The 23,843-nt window shown below is 45.6% G+C and overlaps 1 protein-coding gene across 1 annotated transcript in view; it reads right to left on the bottom strand.

Moving 5' to 3' along the window:
* Positions 1-658: 658 nt before the first annotated feature.
* Positions 659-23,843, bottom strand: part of LOC130519206 (thyrotropin-releasing hormone-degrading ectoenzyme-like) — a 47,239-nt gene continuing 24,054 nt past the window's right edge. The window contains exons 7-21 of the mRNA XM_057022406.1: positions 18,541-18,654; positions 15,790-15,927; positions 15,603-15,668; positions 14,836-14,901; positions 14,460-14,638; positions 12,511-12,599; positions 12,007-12,140; positions 11,655-11,710; positions 8,291-8,438; positions 7,974-8,077; positions 7,725-7,832; positions 4,628-4,795; positions 3,398-3,538; positions 3,245-3,326; positions 659-2,397 (exon numbers count right to left, since the gene is read on the bottom strand). Coding sequence (XP_056878386.1) covers positions 2,254-2,397; positions 3,245-3,326; positions 3,398-3,538; positions 4,628-4,795; positions 7,725-7,832; positions 7,974-8,077; positions 8,291-8,438; positions 11,655-11,710; positions 12,007-12,140; positions 12,511-12,599; positions 14,460-14,638; positions 14,836-14,901; positions 15,603-15,668; positions 15,790-15,927; positions 18,541-18,654 — 1,737 coding nt within the window. The 3' untranslated portion in view covers positions 659-2,253. The remainder of the gene's footprint in view (positions 2,398-3,244; positions 3,327-3,397; positions 3,539-4,627; positions 4,796-7,724; positions 7,833-7,973; positions 8,078-8,290; positions 8,439-11,654; positions 11,711-12,006; positions 12,141-12,510; positions 12,600-14,459; positions 14,639-14,835; positions 14,902-15,602; positions 15,669-15,789; positions 15,928-18,540; positions 18,655-23,843) is intronic.

Below are 23,843 nucleotides of genomic sequence, written 5' to 3' on the forward strand. Positions count from 1 at the left end.
TCCTTACAAGGGTAAAACTATGAGGATGTGTGTTGTGGACGGTCAGCTGGGGAACAGCTCTCTCTCTCTCTCTCTCTCTCTCATCTACTCTTCTTTTCTTCCGTCTGTCGCCGCAGCCTGCATTCGGTTTTCTGATTTTTGGTGGCTGAATGTTTTATTTCACGGTCAAAGCGAAACCCGCAGAAGGTTGAAGATGCCAAAGTGTTCGGTGGGTGAGAAATCGGGCGTCTTCCGCTCGTCCCCTCCCTCGCTTCCTGCCCCTCGTTCATCTGCTGCTCTGTGCAAGCTGGAGCCATGCTGAGTTTTCCCATGATGCTCTGGGAAAGACGTGAGTCGTGAGTCATTCATCAGGGAGGTGGCGCCATCCAGATACACTTGAGGTTGTCGGTTTGAATCCTGATGTCATGACTAACAAGCAGAGCAACTTTATTTGTTCTTTTTTCTCTTTTCTGATAAAATGTCCATCTTTAGCCCAGCAGAATTCTAGAGTTTCATAATGGGAAATAAACGACGCAGCGAGCAGAGGAGTGTAAACGACCTTCAGCAACATCCTCGATCACCCAGGAAAGAGATGAGACATGCAACTCATCGTTTTATAAAAGCTCTTCATCAGCATTATGCTAACAGAAATGCTAAAATGTTGCATCTGAAGCAGACACCAGTTTAACCAGTTTAATAACATCCAATCAGAAAATACAGGAAATCACAGCAGTGGAAGCAGGAAGTCAGGCTGCAAGTTCCTGTTTCTGTCTTTTGGTCCACCACCACCACCATCATCATCAATATAACATGTATCTGCTTAAACATTTTTAAACTTTAATTTGGAACAACAGATTTTTACAGTGCGTCATCACAGCCGGTTAATTGGTAAAGTTCTGAATAATTAAAGTTAATTGAACCTTTTCACATCCAAACAAACCATCATTATCATTAACCGAGGGCATCATTATTTCAGTTTTAATCATGATGATGACCAGCTGTCATCACACACACACACACACACACTTGTCTTTATCAACCTGTGAGGGCACAATTCCCCACATTCTTTGTGAGGACCACCTTTTCCACTGATGTTACAATAGTGTTGTCCTCACAAATCCAGTAATACACACACACACACACACACACACACCTCATATATGGCTCCATTATTATCACGGACATGGACAGTGAGAGGGAGGAGTGAGCGAACACGTTTGGAAATGTCAACATGGCTAAATTTAGTCAGTTTATTAAACTTCTGAATCAGAATTCTGCAGTTCTGTTTGCTACCCTGTAAAACATGTTGGTTCTGTTTTAAATTCCATCAGCAGAACCAGTCACAGCCAAGTTTTTTCCAGTGACAGAATTCTGGCCTGAGCTCCAGCTGGAAATCCTCTTGGTTTTGTGGTTCCTTGTGAGGGCGACATCCATCCTCACAAAATCCAGGAGTTATCCTCGGGCATTCTCCACTTCCATCTTTATTCCACACTTGAACAGGTCCTCATGCCCCAATACCCATGGAGAACATCACATCGTCTGCATATTGGAGGGTCTTTGTGGATAGTTTTTAGTCTGAGAAGCTCAGAGGTGGTGTTGGGGGTACAGAATGCTAGGATTGGGGGGGATGGGGAGCTTATCTCAACCACATATGATTTTCTCTGATATTTAGCTGCAGTTTTAACATAGTTTTGGCTCAAATTTCCCCAAATCAACCGCAGCAGGTTGACTGTGACAATTTTGATAAAGCACAAAGTTCATAAACATCTGTCAGTTCATGCAGGGTCTCATCTGCGCATGTTCACCTATCAAACTGTTTCATGAAAAGTGTTTAAAGTTTTTGTTTGAAAGGCAAACTGGGCCTTAACTGGACTAAACTGGACAGATGTTCTGTCCACAAACACTATATCATAATAGTTAATGGTTAAACTCACTTGATCTAATGTGACGTCTCTGACAGGTTAGCATTGTCAGGAAGTTTGATTCTATACTTAATAATGTACAATGTTATGTTTTGGTCTTTAAATCAGTAAAGAGCCGCACTTACAGAACACAAGTTATTGTGTCACATATGCCAAATGATCAACTAGCATTTACTGGATTAATGATGTCCAGTTAGCTAGAAATGTGAGTCAGTTAAGTCCTGAAACAGTTTGTCTTAAAGTGAAACCAGTAGATAAACCCATTCACAGACCAGCATGTGTCACTTCCTTCGACTACACTGGTAAACTAGCGAGGCATTAGCATGAGCTTAGCAGATGGTTTGTAGTCCGTTCATAAGCTTGGAGGTTTGCGCAGCCATTGGTAAAACTGGTGCCGATGAAGGCGGTGCCAGCGGACGTTGCCTTCAACAATCTCCAGCGCTCGTGGCCATGCAGGCCCCGCCCCCACGCCACTGGACTGGATGAAGTCCTTTAACTAGAGAGAGAGAGAAAGAGAGACAGAGAGAGAGAGAAGGAGTAGAAGCAGTTAGAGGCAATGAAAAAAAGGAGAAATGTGGAAGATGAAGGCACCGATGCTAATCACCAAGAGGCTAGTTGGACAACAATTATCCTAAATGCCGTCTTGTCGGAATATTATTACATTTGCAGGTTGGAGTTTGCTCATCACCAGTAAAATTGCATAGTCGATTTGCTAAGTGCTTTTCAGGCTGTGAAGGTCGAGAGTGAGGAGATGAAGGTCGCAGCAGTTAGAATGTTTTGAGAGTTTAGCTAAATTGAGCTTTAAATTAGTTTAAAAAAAAAAAATGTTTTAGGGAAAACTGCGTGACGGTAACCTGTCAGTGTCTGAGGAGAAACGAGGCTCCAAGTGAAAGTTTGTGTCAAAGGACGTAATTAAAGCAAGAAAGAGAAGCTTTCGTGAGGAATGGGGAGAAATGTGACTTTTCCCCTGAAAGTTGTGGACTGAGGAGGAAAGTTCAGACTTTGACAGATTCACTGGAGCACAAGAAGGAAATCAGCCTCCTTGCTTTAATATCGTTAACTCTGCTCTCCTTTCAGACTCCACTCCTCCATTCATCCCCTTTTTTCCTCCATACAACACGTTCCAGCACCAGTTTAATCTTCTGTGCTTCCAGCTGTGACACCAGGACAGAGTTTTTTCTTTGATTGGAAGCAGGACGATCTTTAGTCACGTCTGAAAACACTTAAAAATGTTAAAAGGGAACTTTGAGACTCAGGTTTTTTACTTAAGATGTGAATATGAGGAGACTTTAGAAGAATGACATGAATCATAGAGAAGTCAGGGGAGCCTTTGGTAGTTTTACCTCTTGAAGTTCTCGTTCGGTGTTGAGGAACTCTGTGACTCCTCCAATTAGCTTTGAGTTCAAGAACAGAGCTTCACCGTACCTGGTGGGAGAGAGTGAGACTTTAGCGTGGCTGTTGTCAGCGTTTACGTGACAGTGGCGTCGCTCACTCACCGCGCGTTTAGGATGTCCCACTTTTCCCTGAAGTACCTCCAGGCGAGGTTTCGACCCTGAGGGTTTCGACCCACATGGATAATGACGTCAATCACGTCCTGCTCGGGGACGAGGTCAGAGGTCAGGGACAGGTTCAGCAACCTGGGAGACACAGGGACACCTTACATTCAATTAACATCTTAGTAACCATGGTAACCTGATGGCAGAGCTGTACTGACCCACTGTGACCAAAGGGCACAAAATAGCCCATCATTAAATACTTCTGCTAAAGAATGTAAGCTAAAGTTATCAGGCTAAAGGTGATTTTGTCCTCCAGGCTAGCATCTGTCCTGTGAGTTTTCAAACTTGATAAGGGCCGACTGTAACTGTCTACGTGCTGCAATAGTTTGCCATCAGCCTTATTTCATAATAAAACCGGTGCTGTATTACCACGCTAATCTTTGGTAGCATGATACAGTTTGCCTGGGGCGGCGTGCTACTTGTCTAAACAGCCGTAGCTGGACAGAAACATTAAAATGCTAAAATAAAGCTGACCTAAAGAAAATGGAGTATTTTCTCCAGCCGCTAATCTGTCAAACAGGCTCAGATTGTGCAGCCGCTCAAGTAGAACAGAGCTAAAGGTCAAGCGTTGGGGTTGAAATTGACATTTTGAAGTTTTGTTTCTTTGAGTCTTGCTGTAGGCGGCGTGCTGTCAAACCACCAGCTGCAGTAATCTGATTACAGTTGGCTGGCCGGAGATTGAGCCCGCGTGGCTTCTGCAATCCGAGATTGTAACGACTGTAACGAATATCACATGACGACCGTGACACTCGCGACCCCAAGGTTATGTCACATGATCATCTCCTCTGATGTCACGAGCTGCTTTCAGCTGAAAGCTCCTGAAACAGAAGCAGAGGAACTTCTGATGAGGATCTGACTTCAGAGCGTCCAGCTCTGTAATGGCCAGTCTGGCAAACATCAGGAAGAAAAATGGGTCTGCAGCGGCGCCGCTCTGTGTGCAGCTTTAGGGTTCAGATTGTTCTGAAAATGGATTTACTCTTTGGTCTTTTCTACAACAACTTGCTGAACACAATCGGTCTGCAACTCCTGATTGGACGGCTCCGGAGACAGTCCAGACTGTCCAGGACACATGACAACAGCCTGATTGTTCCGTAGCAGCCTCTATAGAACCTCCAGATTACTGCGCTGCTTTGATCCAAACCAAGTCTGCTTTGATCTTCATGTTTGTACCTGTTGAGGAGAAAGACGTTGTCTGAGCAGGTCAGCGCCTCCAGCAGGATCTTCTTCTCCGAGACGGCGTTGGACGAGTGGAACTTCATCCAGATGAACTCCCACACGTCCTCGTCCATCAGGCTGACGCCGGTGCAGTAGACGATGTCTCTGATGTTGGGAGGAATCCTGCGAACGCACGTCGAGATTCAGGAAGAGGAAATCGAACCAACCCAAAACTGAATAGACTCAGTTACAGGATCAATCAGGAAATTTCCATCCATTTCCTCATCCCGCAGAACACCAGCGAGACTGTTTTTCCTCTTTTCTGACCGAACGGTCCAGAGTTCCAAAATGTCGATTTTTATCTTGACACGAAATCAAACACATCGCGCGACCACGGTAACAAGATAGCTGATCATTACTGATCACTGTTGGCCTCCCTGCAGAGAACCGGCTCTAAAACCGCTGTCACACTGAAATTAGCGGGTCGATGGGGGATTTTCTAAACTCGGGTCGATCCACGTTGATCATTTGGACATGTTAACATCGCCGGCTGTAGCTGGTTTTTCTCCCTCTCATACGACATCGCCTCGACAACGTCGTCTTGTGGCGGAACACTGCGCGGTAAACGACGGACAGCATGGACGTCAGCGGGTCGATGCTCAGCGTTGTTGTTTCGTGCTGCAATTTTTTTTCCCGAACGTTAACTTAGCGAATCCGGATCTAATTTGTGGCTAATCTAGAAAGATCGGAATGGGCGACGATTGTCGTATTTATTGCCCCGGTGATAGGCTACCGTGGGAAGGAGTAACTCCCGAATAATTTGTCTAAAGAATTTTGTCAGAAAGTACATTTTTGTTCGCAAATACCGTCCGCGTGGCTTAAATTCCAGCCAGAATAGCAACAATATTTGTGTTCTTCCTAACAGTTTCACAAAGAATGAATAAACTGGGTCTAGATTGTTATTGTTAGGCAACATCGCTGCAAAGCTTCCATTCAGTGGTTGCAGTTGGACAGAAATGTTCCGTGGCTCGTTTGGCATCGTCAGCAGGGCTCGACAACAGTGGAGGACGGGGGAGGGGCACCGGTGGTGTAGATAGCTGGAGATGCTGAGGAGCTTTAGCTAGCGGCTCGGCTCAGTGAGCAATTTGCTAAAGTTATAATAAGGCCACTCAAAGAGTCCCAAGCTGGCAACATCGCCATAAATAACCGAGTCCCTGCTCAGTGTCCGGGATCTGCTCCCGAATCTTTCAGAGGCCGAACAGCTTGCGGATCCCTTTGAGTTTGAGTTGTTGGACTGATTTTTTTTTTTAAAAATGGGAAAAGAAATCTCTGCCCTTTAGAGACCAGTCTATGCTGACAGGATGTTCAGTGACAAAATCACAATGCGACATTCAGGTGCATCAATGTCATTGGGTAATTTAACGGGACAGCTTTCATACAGGCGAGCTGAAGCGCTAATTTCCTGGGTCGTTTGCAGAGTCATTTCGCCGTGACAACCATTCCACGATGCCAAAAAGAGCTGCGTTGACCCGGGACAGCGCCGGATTTCCGTGCAGTGTGAAAGGGGCACAACGGTGCCCCCACTACATACTCTAAACCAGAAAAAGGGTGTGTGTGTGTGTCTGTGCTTGACCTAAATTGTTAGTAAAGTAAAAAAAGAAAAATCATGACAATACAGTGCTCAGCTGGCTGCCCGTGTGTGTGTGTGTGTGTGTGTGTGTGAACCTTGTTCTTAAGTGGAGCATCTCTAAAATGATTTCCCAGGTTGGTGGATGACGCACTTGTCGCTGGTTCACTCCACACAACATGCATGCACACACACACACACACACACACACACACACACACACACACACACACACACACACCACTGTGGGATGACAGCAGTAGACTGTCTCCATGTCATGTGACGTCTCAATCAAACATGATAATGTGGAATGTGGCTATGAAGACCTGACTGAAAACGCGCAGCCCTGACAAACTTCAGGCGTTTTCAAGTTAATTGTTGATTTTTTTCTGTGATGTGGGCAGGAGGCCCTACCTCTGGCACGCTGTGGTACCCAGCATGAGCTCACAGAGGAACGGGTCAGTGAAAAAGGTTGTGCACGAGCAAGGACGTGCACTGTTTAAAGAATCTCATTTCCCTGTCAGGTCCCTGGTGCCCGCCGCACAACGCCAGCATCTGTTTCCATTGGATTAGCTGTTTTGAATCAATATTTGCATAAGTTGTTCGGGGTCTGGTGTGAGCGGACCACCAAGCCTCACGTGAAAGGAAGAGAGTTAAAGTCAAAAAGGAGAGAAAACTATCGTTCGACTACAGAACGGGATGATGGGTAATGTGTCACACATCATGTCTTTTGTGTCAGTTATTGTGTCAGTTATCTTATAATGATCAATATGACACAGATTGCTGGCTAGAATTCCCAGAATTATGTTAGATAAATGCACAACAAACACACAGACACACATGTGCTGCAGTACCATCGTGCGCCTTGGGGGCAGTGTTGAGCACTAGAGAAACATCAGGCTAAACAGAAAGGACAGCAGTGAAGGATTGGGTGATATTACCACTTTGGAGCATATAAAACGAACCCCCCAAAAATAACATTATTTAAAATATTTCATCCATTCAGAGGAGCAGACAGATACACATCTGTTTTTATTTGGCTTTGTGTCCCTTTAATAAGCCCAACTCCATTAGATCCACTCATGTCAAAGTGACAGATTATATATTGTATGTCAGGTTTATTTTTTCATTCAAAATTGCAAGTCCTCTTAGCACAGTTGAAAATAATCCAAACGTTGGACTTTTATTTTGAAAAATTTCGGGATATACTTTTTTCTCTTTGCACCTGACTGACTGTCCTCCACGTGTTGCACCGTGCCAGAACGCTGCAACGTGCTCTAAAATAGAAGTCCCGCTCAATTTTTCAGAGCTGCAGCCACAAACAGTGTTTTAGGGGTGACATTCAAGTTCAGTGAAGATGTAGACGTATGCTTGTAAGCCCACAAACAAAAGGAGGAAGTAACAGACTAGACACACACAGAACTATGAGACCAGAGATGCTAATGCTGTACCCAGTGTTTCTAGCTCCAGCGTGTGCTCTTTTACCTGTTCTTGTTGCTGGAGATCCAGTCAGAGATGTAGGCGACAGCTTGCCGGTGACACTGTTTGTTCCCGAAGCTACAGGCTAGCATGATGAGCTCCCGCTGCAACTCCCTGACGCACAAGAAGTTCAGTTAGCATCAGCAAAGAGAGCAACTACTGGAGCAGACTGAGTCGTTTCAGGAAATACACAACCATTAATGTCATATACAGTAAACGAAAGAGTTTGTGTGTGTGTGAGGATGTGTTACGTACTCAGTCTGGTATGAAGCCTGCAACATGTTTCCCTCATTACCAGGAACACTGGTTGGCCAACCCATCTGATGATACCGAGCAGCAACCTGCTTTAGCACGTAGTCCTGATGACACACACACACACACACACACACACACACACACACACACACACACACACACACACACACACACACACACACACACACACCTAATATTAATTAAGATCAGATGTTTGTGTCATTAGTGCTGACACCACTTTAATCTTCTAAAAGTGGACTGGTGCTGATTGATTCAGAGCAGTAGTTGATTGATTGATTGATTGAGTGACTGATTACACTGAACAAGCTGTATTCATCAGTTCGGTCCAGCAGTTTGTCCAGCTGGTAAAGCGCTCGGCTGGCTGAATGCCATGGCAGGAAGGACGTCTCCTCCGGCAGATAGCCAATCAGCTGCAGGGGAATGCTTTGTGGGAGGTACCCAGCCCTGAGAGACAGAAAGACAGGGAGAGAGGGACAGAGGGACAGAGAGAGACAGGGAGAGAGGGACAGAGAGAGACAGGGAGAGAGGGACAGAGACAGGGAGAGAGGGACAGAGAGAGACAGGAGAGAGGGACAGAGAGAGACAGGAAGAGAGGGACAGAGAGAGACAGGGAGAGAGGGACAGAGAGAGACAGGGAGAGAGGGACAGGGGGACAGAGAGAGACAGGGAGAGAGGGACAGAGAGACAGGGAGAGAGGGACAGAGAGACGGGAGAGAGGGACAGAGAGACAGGGAGAGAAGGACAGAGGGACAGAAAGAGACAGGGAGAGAGGGACAGAGAGACAGGGAGAGAGGGACAGAGACAGGGAGAGAGAGACAGGGAGAGAGGGACAGAGACAGAAAGAGAGGGACAGAGACAGGGAGAGAGAGACAGAAGAGAGGGACAGAGAGAGACAGGGAGAGAGGACAGAGAGAGACAGGAAGAGAGGGACAGAGAGAGACAGGGAGAGAGGGACAGAGAGAGACAGGGAGAGAGGGACAGGGGGACAGAGAGACAGGGAGAGAGGGACAGAGAGACAGGGAGAGAGGGACAGAGAGACAGGGAGAGAGGGACAGAGGGACAGAGAGACAGGGAGAGAAGGACAGAGGGACAGAAGAGACAGGGAGAGAGGACAGAGACAGGGAGAGAGGGACAGAGAGAGGGAGAGAGAGAGACAGGGAGAGAGGGACAGAGACGGGAGAGAGGGACAGAGACAGAGAGGGAGAGAGAGACAGGGAGAGAGAGACAAGGAGAGAGGGACAAGAGAGACAGGGAGAGAGAGACAGGGAGAGAGGAACAGAGAGACAGGGAGAGAGGAGACAGAGAGAGACAGAGAGAGAGAGAGACAGGGAGAGAGGAGACAGAGAGAGACAGGAGAGAGAGAGACAGGGAGAGAGAGACAGAGAGAGACAGAGAGAGAGAGACAGGGAGAGAGAGGGACAGAGACAGGAGAGAGGGACAGAGAGAGAGGGACAGAGGGACAGAGACAGGAGAGAGGGACAGAGACAGGGAGAGAGGGACAGAGACAGGGAGGGAGACAGAGAGACCATCACCGACAACACTCATCACATGACAGCGATGATGTTCTTTGATGTCCTTTCAAATTCCCACTCTCTAAATTACATTGGCTAAACATTGACCTGACACGTTAATTTATAACTTTTCTGAACATTTAAAGATCAGACAGCCTCAGTGTGTGTGTGTGTGTGTGTGTGTGTGTGTGTGTGTGTGTGTGTGTGTGTGTGTGTGTGTGTGTGTACAGTAGAAATGCTTTGGATGGGGTTTACCTCTGCTCAGCTGTCACAGCTTTATGAATATTGATGAGTTTCCTCCTGAATTCATAAACAATGATGTTTTTTCTACATATTTTTTGGGGGGGTCAGTTCATGAGTATTAATGAGGTGGGCAGTCGAGGTCAGCGGATGTTAGCTGTCAGTCGCTGTGATTGACAGGTGAACAAAGAAGTTGTGTGTTTTTGACTTACAGGAAGTAAATCTGTTTATGATAAGACTTTTAGCAGCTCAGGAAACTAAGTCGTACACTTATTTCCATAATCTTCCACTTCTTCATCCTCAACACTCATCTTCATTCCCATCATGCACCTGGCCTGTGCAACATTACCATAATCCACCCGACTTTGCTCGCACTTCCTGTTTACAACAACTGATGGGATTCAGCATGAAGGCAAGGGCAGAAATGGTGTCACCGTGGCAACAGCCCCTGCCTCATTTATTGGTCTGAAAGGATTTTTTGGATTTGGAGGAGCAAAGGTGAACTCTTTTGTCCAGAAATTTCCCTTTTTGCTCGACTGCAGAACTGAGAATAAAACATACAATGATAACTGGCTGAAACGTAGACAAATACTGTGATCCCCAGTGACCACATCTGGCCGAGATTTGCTGAATTTCTTAATCAATCAGCCACGCATTAACGCTTGTACCTTTACCCCACATGAGCAGGCTAGTCTATGTAGCCAAACATTAGCAATGGCCTAAAAAAAGTGCATGTGAATATTTGCTTGTGAATCTTGCTGTTGTAAACTGTGTTCATGAAATACTGTGGACCAAACGCGACCACCAGAACCAGTCAGTAAGATCAGGTCAGTTTAACATATCAAAGAAAATGAGATGAAAAGAATGCCCTTCTGCACAGGCCACATTACATTACAGCCATGATGTCACCATGGAAATAACAGGCTCGGAGGGGGCGGAGCTGTCAACCCACCAAGGGGCGGGGCTGTGGCACAGTTCCTAAACATGCTGTTGTTACCCATCAGCCACAATTACAGCCATTTTCCTCCAATAACAACAGGTTTCACGACTTTTCTCTCAATCGGAAAAACAAAAATACACCCTAATGATGGCCACTATTGCCATAGCAACAGATACAGACAGATACAGAAGCCTGTTTGTTTCTGTAACCATTAATGGCGCAGTTTCTTGCCCTGTACAGGTAAAGAAACAACCCCCACTGATATCAACACACAAACACACATGGCTGCAATAAAATCATAAAATATATATAAAGAATTATTGTCCTGCAGCTCCTGTTTGTCCTCTAGAACTGCTGATGTACATGAATGTGGACATACATGTGATGCTGCTCAGTCAACAAAATATTGACTCCTCATCGCTTTAAAGAGGCAGAGAGAAGTCAGAAAGCAAAAAAAAACCCTGCAGTAATCCTCCATCCATCCACCGAGTGGCACTCATCAAACTTTGTGTGCGTGTCTGTGTGTGTACGTGCACTCTGAGCCGAACTCAGTCTATAAACCTGAATGAGAAGCGCTGAGTCTGTCAAAGAGGATTTATGGCAGCACAAAAGCAGCAGCTGAAAGGATGATGACACCTCTGAAATAAATCTGTGTGTTCAGAATAGTCGCTCCATCAGAACAGACGTATCTGTGGGACACACACCCTCACACCTGCCCAGCACAGTCTGACTGTAATAAAACCGGACGGAAGCAATAGACGAGGCTCAGCCGCAGCCTCCGTCTAGGCCCTGATGTCAGAGAGCGGATCTGTGCGTCACTTGTGTTTAATTGAATGAAAGCTGCTGCTTGTCTAAATTAAATCTTTTTTACACCAAAAGGATGATTGGATTACAGAACAGTTTTTTTTTGCTATGATTGTATTAATGGTGAACTGTTCCTCATACTGGGCGCCGTGTTGGATTACTCACCTGGCCAAGTTGAAGGTGTCATCGATGAGGCCGGCTCTGTTCCCAACAGAGATGGTCTGAGAGACAGAGGAAGCGAGTGAGAACCAGGCTAACGTTCAGAACGTGTAGCTGAAACCTACTGCAGCCGGATAGCAGTTATATCAAAATGACTAAAATCAATTCTAATTTGTGCTTTCAATTTTTATTCATAAATCAAAGAAACAAAAGCTATGGTACAAGATACTGCCACATCTGTACTTCAGTGTTTTTTCTGAAGATTTTAATGTGACCAGAGCTACAACACCATGTGCCACCAGCAGGGGGCCGCTGATGTTCTACCAGTTTTACAGTGACGTATTTCATTAACACGCACCTGATGGTTGTCATGGAGCTGCTGGATCAGCAGTTTCCAGTTCTGGAGGTCATAGTTGACACGGAAGTACCCTGTTTGATTGATGTTGCCTAGCAACCAGGTTTTGTCATCCATCGCACCAATCCTGTGGGTTTCTGAGATGAAAATAAATGAAAACAGAACATTTTCCTCCAAATCTAAACTGTTATTGAGAGTCAGCCTCTATGCAGATGATGTTGTGATGATTGTTTCTCACTGAGCTGAGGTTTATGTAATAAAAGCTAGAAATATTCCCCAGAAATATCAAGAGTATAGAGAAAAACCGCGGTCGAGTTCAGCTACTTCACACATTGCAAAAACCAACTAATTTAAGCTCGAAAACATCGTTAACACCAGAAGATAAAAGTGAAGTTAGTGTTGATTAAAATTACAGCTGAAAATTACAGGAGCTTCATTAAAATTTAACAGAGATGAAGAACAACAGTTGGTGACAAACACCATTCAGCACCTCCTTCAGCACCGTACCTGTCCTGTTGTTGATCCAGATGAGCGTCTCCAAACCAACGGTGGATGCGTTGCCAACGGCGACTGTCAGCGGCACCTGCCAGAGGGAACTGCATAGAGTGGAGAGTGATGTCAGACCTTTACACTTTCAGTTATCATCAGCCAGAATCTGCGGCGGCAGGAGGTGTCTGAGGGTCTGTGGGGTGTGTGTTCAGGGTCTGCTGCGATGCTGGAGGCAGTAAAACCATTCTGAGGCGGCAGATTTTCTCCAAATTGCATCAGAGCTCAGAGTTAATCGCAGCGTTTTTCTTGGCTCCGGAGACGTAGAAGAGATGAGAGGGTCATGAAAACCAGAAGGACAGAACCATGTGGAAGCAAAACACCATTTTAATCTAAAGAACCAACAAATCCTAATATATTAAAAACCTCAAGATCTATTCTGACGTCACTTTGTTTGATCTCCAGATCTTTCATCTCCATCAGTTCAATAATTCAGATTAGAGCTGAAATAATCTTATTACCAAAAATCAGTCAGTTTCATCTGTGGTTGGTCTGTTTTTACAGATTTACACGGAATCTGGAACCAGAGGCTGTAAACACACACACACACGCACGCACACACACGCACACACACGTGCACACACACACACATGGATTAAAGGGTCTTTAGTCTCATTAAAATCTGATGACTCACTTGTTTACAGTCTCATCGATTTGATTCATATTTTAATTAAAGTGGATTTTAATTACAGACACTAAACCCTGTGTTTGTGCGTGTGTGTGTGTGTGTGTGGTCGGTCAGGGTCACTTTAACACCACCAGCCAGTAAGATCCATTTAAAATCCCATAAGGGCTGTCTGTCGCCGTGGGAAACCAGGGATCAATAATACTGCAGTGACTAAATATTTAAGCTGATATTTATATCAGCATGATTGAGTGCACAGGAGTGCACTTCAGTCACACACACACACACACACACACACTCACGCCCACACACACATGTTCCTTTTAAAGACTCTTTGATGTGATTTAGTTTGGTTGTTAAAGGTTACGTTGAACATAAACGGTGTTTACAGCCGGCGCGCTCATCATGGAGTTCATCTCTGTTCTGGTAGGACAGAAAAATGATGCCATTACAGCTGAAACGGGTTCCTCAATGCCTCATTCCATGGCTGCACACAGGAAGTTTATCAGTTGCAAGAGGAAACATTCTGTCAGCAGCTCCGGGAACGTGAAAAATGAACCTGGCACGGAAAATGTGTTCCACGGTTCCTGTGGTGAAAGTTCTGCTCCGTTCTACAGCTGAAACTTCCTCCAAACCTGCTATTCTCCTCACTTTTCTGCTTCGATCAGTCGTGTTTTTCCGCATGTCAGGAAGTTTCTGGGTTTAGATCAGAACTCTGCTGGGCAGAATACAGGTTTCCAGGGCAGCCACGGCAGCCTCTGACAGGCATGACGGCTAAAGCAACAGCGGCATTATTCAAATATGTCAGAAAAAGAACCCAGACTTCACCTGTAACAAATCATCATTGAGTCACCAGCATCAGTATAAAAACATGGAACAAAGAAGAGGAAGTGAACGAGGAGGTCTGAGTGGGTCTGAGTCGCTATAAATGTCAGAACTCTGCATGAAAACATGACAGAAAGATGAGAGAGAGTGAAAACAGCCACAACAGGTGGAGAAAAGAGGAGAGGAGCTGATGAAGTATTGATGCAGGAGGAAATGGGTCGATGAAAGAGCGCGGGGAAACGGCTGTATGCCGTGAAGAGCGTGAATAAGAGATGAATAGAATCAAAAATAAATGAAATATAAATGATACAGAGCCGTTAAATGAAGTGAAAACAGGAGTTTTCTGGGTAAGAAGAGGCTACAAACTCGACTCCTCCAGGTGATACAAAGATGTTCAGCGATGCGACACACTAACATTACCAACACACTGAAGATAACATGAACTGAGGATGAATTTTACCTGTAGTTGTTTCTGACTTCCTGTCCATACAGGAAGTGCTCCTGGCTGACTGTGATGTAATGAGTGAACAGCTGCTCTGATTGGTTCTTGCTGATGGTGATAACAGGGTATCCCATTTGTAGAGTCCACCTGTCCATCATGCCTCCGATGTCAATGTCCCGCCCCTCTGAGCGCATGGCCTGGACAGAAACGCCTCATTTAAACGTTGAAACCCATTGCGTTGATCATTTACACGAGTTTTAATTTAACTTAAAACTGAGAAGGGACTTAAAATCACAAACAACAAGTCACATTACCATGGAAACAAGCCTTTACCCATCATGTTGGATAAATAACAGCACCCGAAGTGCCTTTGAGCCACACAGGCGAGTCTCACCTGAGAGAGTTTGCTCCACAGGTCGTCTCTGGCGGCGTTACCATACATGTGACTCAGCAGATAATCCTGAAAACCCAGAAGGTTGATCAATTCACACAGCTCAAACACATGAGACAGGAAATGACATCACTGAAAAGACTGATCACATTACAAGCTGTGACTGTCATCCATGTGTCAAAGGCTCTTATAACCACGTTGGGTCACCACCAGCTGTAATTGTAGCTGATGCTTAAAGACTATTTGATAAAGCTCCCATGATGCTTTAGGTGCAGCTGGGAGGCTTGATGTTGATATAATCTCATCTCTGTTCTGCTGTGTCAGGAGATTTTTTTTTTAATAGAATCTTGTTCTCAGTGTTCCAGGTCACACAAAGTTTTTAGAATCAGAACACTGTGTGTTTCTGTGTGCGTGTGCATTTTCTTAGTGTGACACTCTCCAGGTTGGCTTCCTGGATTCCCCCTGGTGGCTGCTGGTGTGCTTGTGGATGTTTCTCAGATATTAGCCAGCGTGTTAGCAGCGAGCAGCAAATCACTGATGTGTGTGAATGATTCAGCAGAAAATTCAAACGAATCCCTTCATGACCAGACTGTCTAATTAATTTATCTGTAGGTTTTTATTCATGTTTAATTTTGTTTGAGGCCTGTTTATTTGCTGCACATGGAGGAAACAGAAACTTGTAGACGGATGGGCCCTGCTCTTTTGAACGCTCTCTGGTCTTTTGTTCTGAGAAAACACCTGATTGAAACAGCTGGACCACATCAACTTACGTTGAGTCCTTTCTGAAACAGCGACTGTCCCATCACGTTAGCTAGCATCCGGATCAACGCTGCCCCCTAGCACAGAGACACATTTAGGAACATTAAGAGAATGACGTCAAATATAGTTTTGTCATTTCCACTTAGCCCCTAAGCTAATGGAGATGTTAGCCGCTATTTTACTGGCTAGCTCCCTTACTTTCTTGTAGGCGATCCAATCGAAGACGCGGTCAATGTCCGTCGCCCTCTCCACTTCTTGTGAGATTGGGTGGGAAGAGCTTAAACCGTCCAGTAGCATCACCTCATGGAGGACATCAGTAAGGAAGCGTTGTTTCTCCTGTGAACAGCCGCTCTACATCATGTCTGAGGACTAAATAACTCTTTCAGAAACACCTGCTTCAAAACATCCCTTCTCACCACTGAACATGTCACCTTTCTAGCACGTATGCAGGTGACACATTCTCGCAGCAGAACATACCACCTGCATACATTCTAGGAAGGAGGAATATTTCCTCCTGAGCCTTTATTCCGAGCACTGGAATTGGGCTAAATCCAGGGAACTGTGGCTGAGACTAAGCAACGTATTACAGTGTTTACTGTGGAGATGCACTGTTGATGAATCGCCTCCTGTTACGACTCTGGCTGATTAACTCAGTCATTAATTAAGCACATGAACGCAGTGTCTGATTAGATCTGGCTAATGCCTGGACCGTTGGATCAGGCGTCTTCCTGATGAGCGTTTTCCTTCAGGTTTAGTGTAACCTTTGAGCAAAAATTCTCAGCTTTGTATCCTTCAAGCTGTTTAAACATCTCTGTACTGAAGCTCCTTGGCTCCCATTGGACGTTATTCAGATTCATGAAAGAAAGATGACGTGTGAGCAGAGTTGACTGAAGCTTTCAGCTCCTTCACTGTTAAGACACTTATAGAGCCCAAACAGATCATTAACATCAGAGTCAGGCTTCATGTTCACACTTCAGGGGCTGCCGGCGTTTCATCCCCCACCATCTCATCTATGAGGACCATCATAACACCTGAGCACATGCTCCATCTCCTCCATCTACTTTGGAACCCAGAGAAATGCTCTTCCTCCTTCTGCAAATGTCTCATTTATTATTGAAAGTAGGCCAGACATGATTTAATTTCATTGAAATGAATTCATTCATCATTTAAATTCTGCTATAGAAACAAGTTTTGATGCGATTAGCCGGCCAGCAAGCGCATCTGCTGTAAATATTCTGTCTTCCAGAAGGGAGGGGGTGGGGCTTATGAGCTGCGCTGCAGGGGTCAGTCTAACTGTTTTTGAGATAAATAGAATGTTCATGGTGGTGGTAGCTCAGGCTGGTGGGAACTGGGCTGAGAAGCGGAGGGTTGGTTTGAACCCCCGTGAAGACGAAACATGAAAGGTAGTAGGGGAAGGTGTCAGAACACCTTCAGAGCACTGCTGAGGTACCCTTGAGCAAGGTACTGAACCCACAAATGCTCATTATAGGGCCCTGCGATGAGCTGGAGACTCGTCCAGAGGTGAACCCTGCCTTTGCCCATCGTGTACCCTCCCTGTGACCCCGAAAAGGGGTAAAGCGGTCAAGAAGAACAAGTGAGATGAGATCTTTGCAATAAAATGAAATTTCTCCTCCAAAAAGGACCAGATTAAGTCCTGTGTAAACACACTCACGTGCACACACACTCTCTCACACACAGGAGTGGAACAACCTAATTAGTTAATTGTTAGTTAATTGTTTAACTGACTCATTTGGAGAAAATGACTCTTGGAGGAAAAACAGAGTAAATGAGACATCAGCTCTAATTAGGAGACACTTTAATTCACACAGAGAGGTGGGGGGAGGAGGTGGGGGTCCATCTGGTCATCGTTGAGCAGATGGACGCCGTGTGGATGTGCAGCTAACAGGCCGCAGTCAGTGTAAACACGCCCTCCCACACAGATGGAGGGACGGGGCTACGTTCTGGAGCAGCTGTTGAACGTTCTGCCTGCCTCCTCCATCCTTCACCACCCCCTCCCCCCACCCCCACTCCTCAGACCCAGATGATGGACAGATTTCCTAATGGAACCTCACAGTCTTCCCTCCAACACCGTTATGATGTCACAACAACCGAAAGGCGAACAAACAGCGTCGTTTCTCTGCAGCTTCAGATTAGATCCAATCGACTTTGACAGAACCAGACAGAGCGACATTTCTGACTGTTCTCTAGTGGAACCAGAGCAGTCCTGCAGTTCTCAACAGCTAAAAAAAACATTGTGGGATGGCCTGTTTTTATTACTATTTAATTACAGTCACCAGAGAATCGTAGCCATTTGCATGTAGCATTTTTTTTCCTCCTTCATCTTTGCTGCTGCAGAAACACTTTGTTTCTGTTGGAGGATCCAGCCTTCCAGAAAGCAGAAATGGGGATTTAGGAACAGAGCGAGTGTGTGACTGAGATAAGGTGTTTCCTGTAGAAACGACGTGTGTGTGCCACGGCGTTCCTGTCAGTCAGCGTGGGAGTTTTCATCAAATTCAGGCAGAGAAGAAGAAATTCCTGCTGCAATGTGATGAAGAGGAGGATGACTGCGAGGAGGAAGAGTTCACGGCCTCCTCCTCCTCTTCAGGAAACGGGAGCTGAACATGAGTTACATAAAGATTTAAATAAAGATGAAAGCGAGCGACAGATGGTCCTAAAGTTTATGGTTTCTTCTCCCTGCTGCTGTGGTCATGCGATCACATCTTTCCAGCTTCTTCTGGATGTCAAATATAGAAGGAGCGTACGAACCAGATCTGATAGTCCAGCGCCCGCTCGTGAGAAGTGACAGAAACTGATAATAATCGGAGTAATTTCCCTTCAAATGTACAAGATAGCAGCCTGACTTGATGTAACCTTTTACATCACCGCACTCATGAGAACCTCAGCTGACCTTCATCCGTGCTTTTATCCTCATCCCCAACATTTACTCACCATGTTCCACTTTGGAAACAGGAAGTCAGTACCGACATATTCGAAGAAATGAGCGAAACCTTCTTTTAACCAGACGTCTTCCCACCAGACTGGAGTCACCAGATCGCCAAACCACTGCAAGAAACAAGGTAGAGGCTCTGGTTATACTGGGAATGATGGAAAACATGTCAAAGACAAACAGGACATCAACAAAAGGCTCAATTGTATTGAAGTCACAGAAGGCGCCACCATCTGGCTGAAGACTGCTGCTTGACTATAAAGACTTCCCCTGATCTGACCTGAAAAATTGACCTTTTGACCTGTTATGGCACCTACATTAAGTCAGCTAATTTGATGACCTGAACCAGTAACAGCAGTAAGAGCACAGAGGTGGTAGTTTCCATCCATCAGCCTCAGCAGGGTGCTGATTGGACGGCGCGTCCTCTCTGAAACTACAATCGACTGTACTGACGGGGAAACTTTGGGCCGCCAGAGAAACAGAAGCAGCTGTTTTGTTTCCTGGCAACGCAACTCGAATAAGAGCAGGAGCGTTCGGGAACAAAAGTTGCTGCCAGCTTTGTTGTGAATGTTCCCTCTGCAGCAGAGAGGCTGGCTGATCTTAAAGGAAATTCACTTTAAACCGGCATCAAACACACTTCGGAGAGTGTGTGACTGTGTGTGTTAGCGTGCGTGAGTGTTCATGTACAGGCTGCACTGCCAGGACCAGTCAGGCTCCTTTCTGAACTTTATTAGATATTTAAAGTGGCCCTCACAGCATGGACTCGGTGCCTCTGAAGGAGTAGAAACACGCATACATATTGTGTTCATTCACGTTCGTCTTCAGCGGGATGGTTTTTTCCGTGCTGGAGTTGGTTTTATGCTCGGCTAGTTTCACTCAGCTGTTTCTTTTTCTGCATCGGAGGATAAAAGAAAACAACTTTCTTCTACGTTTCCACATCTGGAAATCGTTATGCACGCATCCATAAGCTGCAGATTTAATTAACACACACTTCAGCTCTTCAGCATCCGTAAAACTGTTCCTGACTCAGATATGTTCTTCAGCTGCTCACGTTTTCATTAATCGTGGTCCATCCCTCCGCCACCGTCAATCTGGAAACGATAATCAGTCTTTTGCCATCCTTGGTTGGGAAGAGGGAAAATCAGGACAAAAACAGCCTGATTATCATTATTTAGCTACTCAGGCTGACAGACAGAACCATCTCCAGCTGGTTTCACCTCAGGTTACTTTAATTTTTGAAAATGAAACTGTTTGAATCTTCAGCTCCTAAACGCCACTGAGGGAGATGAAACTGTTGAATTGAGCTGCCTAACTTCTCGCTGGCAGCTCGGCCGTGTTGGGACTCTGTGGGACCCTGTGGGAGCTGGCGGCCTGTTGGGCTGCTGCCTGACTAATCAGGCGCTGGTTCAACTCCCCGAGGATGAGCAACACTCGCACTCAGGAAGACGACGCTGCCAGTGAAGTTCGAGAAGTTGCTTCAGTCGCAAAAGTCGCCAAGACTGGAGGAGCTCTCTGAGATCAGTTTTTATTCATATTCCAATTGAGGCTTTGCTGGAAACCATTGACCCGCTGACTGTTTCCTGGACTGGCTTGACTGGAATCTGAGCTCCTGGTTGACTCTGCTTTTCTGGCCGTTGGTGTTTCAGGTTTCAGGCCGCCCCGTCTCTGTTAGCATGAACCTCCAGCAGGAGTCATGTGACTGGTGGACGCATACCGGTCGGCACAGGTTCAACTTTAAAAGTGATCGGAGCAACAAAATGCGGTTAAAATTGCTGAAACGATCACCAGAAGGAAGGACGTCTCTCTCTCAGCACTTCCGTCCCTGGTCATTTCACCCAGATGATCTCGGGAGGGGGGTTGTTGTGCTTCTGTTGACTTTTATAAAAATCCAATTAAACCAGCGATGGTATCGGGGAGTTCCTGGCTGTAGGTTCTCCAGAGGACACATCGTGGTTCTGTGAAAACTAGAGTCGGGTCAGTGGAGATAATGGCAGCCTGCTGGTATGGTTTATTTATAGAATTTCTGGCTGAGGGAAGTTGAATTCTGCTGCGGCAGTGAATTAAAAAACAAAACCAGCGTCCACAACAACACCTTTAAAGTCTTCCTTCACCTCTTTCTTCTTGTCTGTCTCTACCTCAGAACAAAGCAGCTCTGTGCCTTTGATCTGTTCTCCTCAGACTGACCCAGCTGATGAATATTCATCTTCCTGTCGTCAGACGTTCGCTCTGAACAGAACCAGCCTGGACTGTCAGCTGGAACAGTCACACTTTATGTCTGTTTGGTGTTTCAGCTTGAAGCGTCACCTGTTTTCTCCCAAAGAAGTGTAAGACTCCTTTATTCTAAAATGGTTCTGGTCTGGCGTTCTTGGCGTCTGGATGTTCTGTACGTAGTCGTGCGTCATGCAAGCCGCCCATCGGTCGCTGCACTCATCGTAGGAAATGATCCAAGCTAGGCAGTCGCCAGAACCAGCTGGTTGAGGTTCTGCAGGTCTAACACGGTTGGTTTGGGTTCATTTATCATCTGCCAAACGTGCGTACAACCGTGGTCGACGGTAGTATTGCTGTGGCGAGTAATTTTTTAATAAGCGATGATGAAGTTTTATTGATTAAAGAGCAGCTGCTGCTGTTCCTGATCATGATGAATCACGATAGAACCTGGTGAGTGTGCGGACTATTTTCAGCAGCGCATTAATACTGATGGAGTGTGTGTGTGGTAGTTCTGACAGCAGCCTGGTGATAATTGATACCAGTGTCGTTCTGTTTAAATACATAATTATCTCCCGGTGTTCCCTCCATGCTGCACACGTGTGCGTGTGTGTTCCAGGAGTCCATTACTCATCGCCAACGCTCTGCGATCGCCCAGATTTGAATTTGGCTGGTCCCTCGGCTGTGGGGGGGGAGGCTCCCAGACCTCAGTTGGTGAGTTAATCTCTCTCTGTGCCGCTGTAGCTTAGATCCGCCCCCCCAGGTTCATCACCTCGCCTCTCAGCATCACTCCCAACATCGCTGCCTCCACGCCGCCTGCACTTGACTCCACTCCCACCTTCTACACTTCAGGCTCATTCCTCCACTCATCTTCTGACTCACCAACAAATCATTAAAATGCTTTTAACACTCCTTCTCTCCTCTCTGAACGTGGATGTCAACAGGAACAACGGAACAAACAACCATCTGATTCAGCCAGACGCATATTTAGGGCTAGTTTCAGGAGTGGATAATGTTCAGCATAACACACACACACACACAAATTCCATTTACACACAGTTATTTACCAGTTAATGATTGGGTTTCTGAAGCTTTGTGTTTCCTTGAAGCGGAAAATTCTAAATATTAGTTTGAAAATACCAGTCTGAATTATTTTATAAACTGGATACAGAAGCCTGATTAGGATCAGATCACATGACCAGATCTCCAGCAACAATCAAAATTAACTGAAGCAACAGAGTTGAACCCAGACCCAGAGAGGAACCATCAGAGCGGAACAGAAGGTGAACAAAAGAAGAAGAAAATCGAATCAGAGGGAAGAAGAATGAAGATTTATGGCTCTGAGCTTCATAAGATACTCAAGTCAGACCATTTCTGCAGTAATAAATGATCCACAGCAGAGGGTGTGTGTGTGTGGGTCTGTGTGCGCGCGTGTGTTTTGAGAATTGTCAGTTGCATGTTGCTCACAGCTCCGTTCATTCATCACAGCTGCAGGTTTATTAAAAACAACTTGGTTTGCCATTTCTGCAGCTTTAGCAGATGTTCTCCTGGTCGATGTTCTATGTCATAGAATCTATGAGAAACTGAAACTTTTCTGAACTGATCTCATCAGTAAACGCAGAAAAGGTCACAAGACAAGTTGTCCGTAGCAGCAACAGAGCAACTGAGGCTGAAACCCTGTTAGGAGCCCAGGGGAGGCAGCATTTGGAAGGTTCCGATGTCTGTCTGAGGGTCAGCAGCTGATCTCCAGCCCTGCCAACAACTTCATCAACAATCATGACGAAGGGCTCCTCTTTCAGACCTCTTTCAACCTGCAAGAAGGGGGAGAATGTACAAAAACAAACTCTCCCCCTGTGTTTCTGGACCATCTGGTCCCAGCAGGGAGTCCTTACTGAGCTGATCCAGAGCGTCACCCTGCTGCCAGAGGCTGCAGGACAAACAGATGTGGTCTAGCAGCAGTATCAGGTCATGATGGAGCAGCTGAGATGTTTCCTCACATTATCAGCAGGAGAGCTCAGGAGAATGTGTTTTAATGAGCCCTTTCCTCATACTTTCTTCTCCCCTTTCCATCACAGCGCCACCTACAGCACAGGGTGTGGAACAGAGAAATTAACTGACTCCTCCTTTCACTCATAAAGTCACCTGGCCTTCTGTTCTGTGCTAATTAACAGAAAAGTACGAGAGAGCTGCAGGTTTATTTTAAATTGAATCCCCAGAAATGAGTACCGTATTTTCCAGACTATAAGTCGCGCTTTTTTTCATAGTTTGCCAGGGGGTGCGACTTGTACTCCGGAACGACTTATATGTTAAATAAATACATGATTACAGAATTTCACATGTTCGTTATTTTCACACTGACAACCACAAGAGGGCGCTCTATGCACGTGTACCTGAGGAACGAGTTCCTTTAGCGACGCAGAAGAAGAAGCGGTGTTCTTTATGCTATAGTTATCTGAATAACTGTTAATATGTTACGTTAACAAACAAATTTACGTTAGCAAACATTTACTCAGTTCGTTGTGGGTCATGTGGCTGAATTTGTTATGTTAGCATACCGTAACCCTATTGCTAATCCATGCTAATTGCCTTTCAAGATGAAATGTATGTTCTTGGTCTCGGATTTTATCAAATAAATTTTCCCCCAAAATGCGACTTATAGTCCAGTGCAACTTATATATCTATTTTTCTTCTTTATTATACATTTTTTGGCAAGTGCGACTTAAACTCCGGAGTGACATATAGTCTAGAAAATACGGTAGGTTTAGATTTTTTTACAGCACTCTCTTATTCACCCTCTCAAACTTGCTTTGATCACCCGTCGGCTTGGATCTTTCTCTCCCTCAAGTCATTGCTTCGCCTCTTTGTCTCTCCATCATTTTCACTGTCTCTCCCTCACTCTACATTTATCTGTGCCGTTCAAGCTCGCTCGCCCTCTCCGGCTCCGTGTCTGCGCTGACTCAAAATGTTAAATTTTCTTCCGCTTGGTTGCATTTGTCTGCTTGTCACGTAGTTGATGTGGTACTGTAAAAACAGGATCATCTCCTCTGCTGCCTGAGGAACTCTGTAACACACACTCACGCACAAGCACACACTTGTGTCA

Source organism: Takifugu flavidus, chromosome 22, assembly GCF_003711565.1.
Source record: "Takifugu flavidus isolate HTHZ2018 chromosome 22, ASM371156v2, whole genome shotgun sequence".
Lineage (NCBI taxonomy): Eukaryota > Metazoa > Chordata > Actinopteri > Tetraodontiformes > Tetraodontidae > Takifugu > Takifugu flavidus.